The following is a 6,483-nucleotide window of genomic DNA, read 5'->3' on the forward strand; positions in this document are numbered from 1 at the left end:
CCCTCATTTTCTAAGTCAGTGAATCTCTCTGGGCTTCCTCTGTCCCTCTGTCCCATGCGAACCATGCAGTGCTTCCGATTTACATGGCAAAGTTTTCGGGGATGGCTCAGCTCTCTTAGTACGTGTTGGTGCGAGGCCCAGCGGGATGGAGCTGCCACTTCAGGGTCCCTGAAATAGCTCCATCCTTCAATGCCTGCATTCACAATATATCATTAAAAAGTGCTGGGGTCGAGCCCATCGTTGGGAGATAATCTCCTTTGACCTTGAGACATTGTGGGAATACCGGACCAAGCAGCAAAAGCTGTGCGTGGTTTTCCTACGACGGGGACTGGCGAACGCAGCACGGTGGCTGAAGCAGAGAGGGGTGGGCTGGGGACAGGGCGTGATATAATCGGAGTGACAGGGACTGGGCGAAACAGAGACATCCGCAGGCAGATTGGGTTACGCCGGGTGTAGGGTTTACGCAGCAGCCAGGCAACACAAAGCCGGAGGAGGGGATGGCCATGTCAAGTAGAAAAAAATATATATATCCTCCAAAAATAATGGACAGGGTATTAAGACCGGATCCTTCCAGGGGCTGAGTGCAACCTCCGCTCCTAAGCAGGGATTTCAGTGGGAACAAAGGGCACAGAGCACCTATCTGGAGGGACTCAGGACCTTACAGGATCAGGCCCTATGCAAGAAGCACACCTGGGCGCAGAGGACGAGAGCAGGCTCCAAGGATGTATGCACCATTTAAATGCCGTGTAAGCCCACACTGGGATCGTCATGCCTTTGTTTTGACCCCGCTAAACAAGAATAGAGTTGCGATCGGTTCAGATCGCTCGGGGGCATGCTAGCCAGGAGGAAAAGCTGAGGATGGGGAACATTTATACATGTAAAGGGGACCTGGAAAAGGTCATGGTGGAGGCCCTGGGGAGCAAGCACTGAGGAAAGTGAGTTTTTGGGAAACGGCATGCTTTTGGGTGTGCAGTGAGTTGGGTTTCTTCACCCATACGTGAATGAATAAATAGGGACACGCAGTGTCTGCACTTACTTAGCTGCTGGAAATGATCCAGGAGAGAGAAACAACCGAGGCAAAGCACAATTCCCAACAGACGTCTGCTTTCCCAAGACCTGCGCACCCCAAATGTGCCCCTTTACAGTGATATTTGTGAACATTTGTGTCCGTGGTGATGGGCGCTCAGCCCGGAGCATATGTTCAGCTGCTGTGTGTCATGGTGTGATGCTGAATTGCATCCGCTGCGAATCAGGCCCTATGCTGCATGGTCTGCACGGCACCTGGGCATGGTCTGTGCTTCACTGGGCGGGCAGATTAGCCCCTTATTCAAAGCGCCTTGAAGGTAAAGGAAAAGCTCCCGCTAACTTCAGTGTAGCTTGTGCTAGGCTGTTAGAGGCCCTGAACTAGCTCTGTGCAAAGAAGATGGTTTCACCCTCTGGCCCGGGATACCTATTTTTGATGACTCCCTGTTTGTGATTCTTCTGCTTAAAAAGCAGCCATCGTGCAGGTGAGGTGAGGAGCAGAAAGGATGCGTGGGGCAGGGATAACCCACCCCATGCCAGAGGGAAGGACAGGCTTTGTCTACCCGGGTCTTGAAAACCTCCAACCTCCTCTCTGGGTAACCTGTCCCAGTGCTTCACCAGCCTCCTAGTGAGAAAGTGTTTCCTAATATCCAACCTCAGCTTCCCTTGTTGCAACTTGAGCCCATTGCCCCTTGTTGTGGCACAGCTGACTGTGTCCCTCCAGCCCTCCAGGCTCTGCTCGGAGCTGACAGTGCTATACTGAACACATCATTTTTCAAGTCTGCAACAGGGTTTTGGGGTCCTCATTAACTCAATTAGCCAAGGGTATTTTTGTGCCACAGGTGGGCACCAAGGAGAACGTTCCCATGCCTTTTGGCACCTGGCCGAGGCCCTGCAAGGTACTGTCGTGCCATCTGTGTGGTGATTGTACTGGTCCTTGATGCCACACAGCGAGCAGACTCTTTTTTATCTCTTGAATGTGGACCCTGTGGATTAAAGACGCATATCCTGAATCTGGGACTCTGTCCAATTCCAACAGGTCAGTGGCAGTAACTCCAAATTGGGAGGTAGCCTGTACTGACAGTGTTAAAGGTGACTCAGACTCTGGGACCAGTGGACATTTCCAGTTGCCTATGCTACCAGCCCAGTGGGCTTTCTAGAGATGCCTTATAAATAGTGTGCACCGACAGATGTGGTGTTCATGTGGCCAGCGTGTCTTGACTGGACTTTCTCGTCGTAAAGGTAATTTTCATTACTTGTTCCTGTGCAGGAATGGGAGTTGATTTACACAGATGGAACAAAGAGATGGGCAGAAAATGGGTTTCTTTTTGTTTAGTAGAAAAACTAAGGGATGGGGGTGATAGGATCAACTTGGTTTTAACTAACACAGTTTTTTATTCTCAGTTTTCACTGAAATGAAATCAAAGGTGAAAAAAAACAACCAAAAAATTCTGGGAAGTTTCATTTTAGAGCCATCAGAAATTTCCATTTGATCCAAAACACAACCTTTCTTCCCTCTGGGAACACTTCACCATTTTGTTTAATATATTTTCTTTTACTCTTTACTAGTTTTTAACCTCGCCCCACCCCAAATCTATTTTGAAATGAAAATGGGAAACTTTTCCTTTTTGAAATATTGCAACTTTTTTGCATTTCCAAAGCCAAATATTTTCAGTCAAAAAAAGTCAAGAAGAAAATGTTTCAAAGAGCTGCAGGCTGGGGACCGACTGATTAAGCAGCAGCTCTGCAGACTAGGACCTGGGGGTGAGAGTGGACATGAAGCTGAACAGGAGCCAGCAGCGTGCCCTTGTTGCCAAGGGCCCCTTGTACATATGATGAATGTTGCTGAAATTTGTTAGGTAGCAAACTAAAATACATTGGATGTGTTTTACTTTGCCAAGCAAAAAAGTCATATACATCAAAATACACCACCAAAGATGTACACTGTTATGAAATTTAATCGTAATATGCTGCTGAATGTGTACACTGTTACACAATTAAATAGTTAAAAAGGACAATTAAACCACTAAAAAGGGCAATTTCACCACATCTATAAGGGCCCTTTGTCATGTGTACAAGGGCCCAAGAAGTCTACTGGCATCCTGGGCTGCATTAGTAGGAGCATTACCAGCAGATGGAGGAAAGTGATTCTTCCCCTCTATTGGACACTGGTGAGGCCACATCTGGAGTCTTGTGTCCAGTTTTGCCCCCCCCCCCCACACACACTACACAGAGGATGTGGACACACTGGAGACAGTCCAGCAGAGGCAAGGAAAATGGTTGTGGGGCTGAGGGACAGGACTGGTGAGGAGAGGCTAAGGGAAATGGGCTGATTTAGTCTGCAGAAGGAAAGACTGTGGCCATGTCCAGACACATGTGAATGTTTGGTTCCCCAGGGACAACAAATGCTGGTGCACCCTATGCCACCACCAGTTATCCCTGGGGAATGCTTGTTCTCTTCTCCAGACTGAATCAGCCCAGTTCCCTCAACCTCTTCTCACAAGTCATGTGCCCCAGGCCCCAAACTATTCTCACTGCCGCCCACAGGACTTTCTCCAATGTGCCCACATCCTTTCTGTAGTGGGGGCCCACAACTGGACACAGGACTCCAGATGTGGCCTCCCCCATGCAGAATAGAGGGGAAGAATCACTTCCCTCCATCTGCCGGCAACGCTCCTCCCGATGCAGCCCAGGATGTCAGTAGCTTTCTTGGCACCAAGGGCACACTGCTGGCCCCTGTTCAGCTTCTTGTCCACTGTCACCCCCAGGTCCTTTTCTGCAAAGCTGCTGCCCAGCCTGTCCCGGTGCATGGGATTGCTCAGTCCTAAGTGCAGGACTTTGCACTTGTCCTTGTTGAACCTCATGAGATTTCTTTTGGCCCAATCCTCCCATTTGTCTACGTCTCTCTGACTCCTAACCCTACCCTCCAGCATATCTACTAGTTCCCCGGCTTGGTGTCTTCCATGAACTTCTTAGGATTCACTCCATCTCATTCTCCAGGCCATTAATGAAGCAGGGTGCAGAGCAGACCCAGCCCCCTGGTGATTTTAAACCCAGTCTTTGCAAGGGGTTAGATATTTGCAGATGACTTTAAGAGGCAAGTGCTAAAAGCTGACACCACCCAGCCCACAGCTGTGTGCTAAGGCTGCTCCAAACACAGACACTGAAAGACACCCAGGAAGTACAGGCCTGTGATCTGAGCTGTGGACCGACACTCAGGACCCCTAGTTTCAGTCACCAGTATGTGGGAGCTGTTGGGTGCCGTCTACTCCTATCATTTCTCTAAATGCCTAGACACAGGCTTAGCAGGGTCGTTCTGTGGTTGTCTCTGAAAGAGCCCAAATGGCCTGTGCTTTTTCACCAATGGGAAACAGCTCCTTTGTCCTATTCTTAAAAAGTTCAGGAACAAAGATTTTTGAGGGCAAAAGCAGCTCTTTGAGAGAATGAAATGCATTTGAAAAAAAAAGTTTTCCTTGGAAAAAAATGCCCTGGGGTTTGGCGCACGTGCTGCCAGGCTGGGGCATTTTTGCACTTTGGCAGGGGAACACATCTGACTTAAAATGTTCCCTGCATTACGAGTGAGCTACCTCAGTGAAGTCAGGGTTTGTGTCGGTCTAGCGCTCTGTCCTGATGCACCTTCTTGCCCATGCTGATGTGCCATTGATTTCCCCCTTAGCAGCTGGCCAACCCTGCCAATCTCCACGGGACAGGACACCACCAGCTGCCGCTTTCAGCATCATGTCAACTTCCAACCTCACTGGCTTCCCCTCGCTCACCTTCCTCCTCACGGGCTTCCCAGGGCTGGGGGCTGCTCCTTCCTGGCTGGCTCTGCCCATCTGCACCTTGTTCCTCTTGTCGGCTGTAGGGAATGGCACCATTGTCTGCATCATCCTCACGGAGCCAAGTCTCCATGTGCCCATGTACCTGTTCCTGCTCATGTTGGCTGTGTCGGATCTGGGCCTATCCACTGCCCTCTTGTCGACCGTGCTCAGCTTATTTCTGTTTGGCCACCGAGAGGTCAGCGCTGGTGCCTGCTTCTCCCAGCTCTTCTTCATCCACACATTCTCCATCATGGAGTCCTCAGTGCTGCTGGCCATGGCTTTCGACCGCTTTGTGGCCATATGCAAGCCCCTGAGGTACCCCTCCATCTTAACCCGCACCCGGGTGGTTCAGATTGGCATTGCCATCGCCGTCCGGAGCATCGTCTTGCATCTCCCCCTCCCCTTCCTCCTTCATGGCCAGAGGTACTGCTGGCCCCATGTCCTCTCTCATTCGTACTGCTTGCACCCAGATGTGATGAAGCTGGCTTGCACAAACGCCCATTACAGCTCATATGGGCTTTTTGTGGTCTTCTCCACCATGGGGCTGGACCCCGTGTTCATCATCCTCTCCTACACCTGGATCCTGAAGGGCGTCCTCAGCATCATGTCGGTGGAGGACCGCATCAAGGCGCTGAACACCTGCACCTCGCACATCTCTGTGGTGGTGATCTTCTACACCCCCATGCTGGTGCTGTCACTCATCAACCGGCTGGGCCTCCATGTCGCCCCGTTCATCCACATCCTCCTCTCCTTCCTCCACTTCCTGGTCCCGCCGGTCCTCAACCCCCTGCTGTACTGCGTGAAGATGAAGGAGGTGCGTGGGCACATTGCCAGCCGGCTCCTGAGGTCCCAGAGGGTCCACTCAATGCACTGAGAACCAGGCCTATCCCTGCACAGAAAAGGAAGGTTGTAAGTCTTCTGGGGGCAGGGGGTGCAATCCCCTCCCCAGGAAAAGTATGAGGGTGAAGCCTAGGAGGTGAAGCCACTTACAACCTCCTTCCCCCAGCTAAATAGAGCATGTGCAGGATTTTGGGGTCCCTCAGCCTTGTGCTACTCTGCACCTGGGGGGGGGTCACCATACACAAGACTTTTGCAAGGGGGGGGTCAAACTACCTACTGGTTTGGGGGATGGGGCACATAACTCAGGATAGGCTGGGAGAACGGGGCTTATTTAGTTTAGAAAAGAGAAGACCGAGGGGGGGTTGATAGCAGCCTTCACCTCCCTGCAGGGGGGCTGCAAAGAGGACGGAGCTGGAAACACATGAGTCCTAGCTATGAAGTAGAGCAAGGGTTTTCAACATTTGTGGGTCATTGTACCCCATGCAGCTAGTCAAGAAGGCAGGAGTCCCCCAGCAGCTAGGTGAGCGGGGGCTCAGGGCGTGGGGGTCCCCCACAGACGATCCGTGAGCCTACCTCTAGTTGAAAACCCCTGATGTAGAGAACAGAGGACTTGATGAATTTAATTTCTTTTTACAAGCATTGTTTAGCTTAAAGTAGATCAAATCTGACCTTGATGGTAGCAGTAGGGAGTGATTAGCTGTCACATCCTGGTCCACTTTTAATTTGGGATTTTTGATTTCTATAGTTGTTGCTCCATCGACCAGGAAGCTGTTGGGCATTTGGCAGCTGTTGCGATGAC

General features: G+C 50.9%; 1 protein-coding gene across 1 annotated transcript; it reads left to right on the plus strand.

Annotated features, from left to right (window-relative positions):
* The first annotated feature begins 4,761 nt into the window (after positions 1-4,761).
* Positions 4,762-5,718, plus strand: LOC149875617 (olfactory receptor 51A4-like). Its single transcript, XM_090059048.1, has one exon. The coding sequence runs from the start codon at positions 4,762-4,764 to the stop codon at positions 5,716-5,718; it is 957 nt and encodes a 318-aa protein (XP_089915174.1).
* Positions 5,719-6,483: the final 765 nt, after the last annotated feature.

This window comes from Crocodylus siamensis, chromosome 1 (genome assembly GCF_052110815.1).
Source record: "Crocodylus siamensis isolate JL-2025a chromosome 1, ASM5211081v1, whole genome shotgun sequence".
In the NCBI taxonomy this organism is placed as follows: Eukaryota; Metazoa; Chordata; order Crocodylia; family Crocodylidae; genus Crocodylus; species Crocodylus siamensis.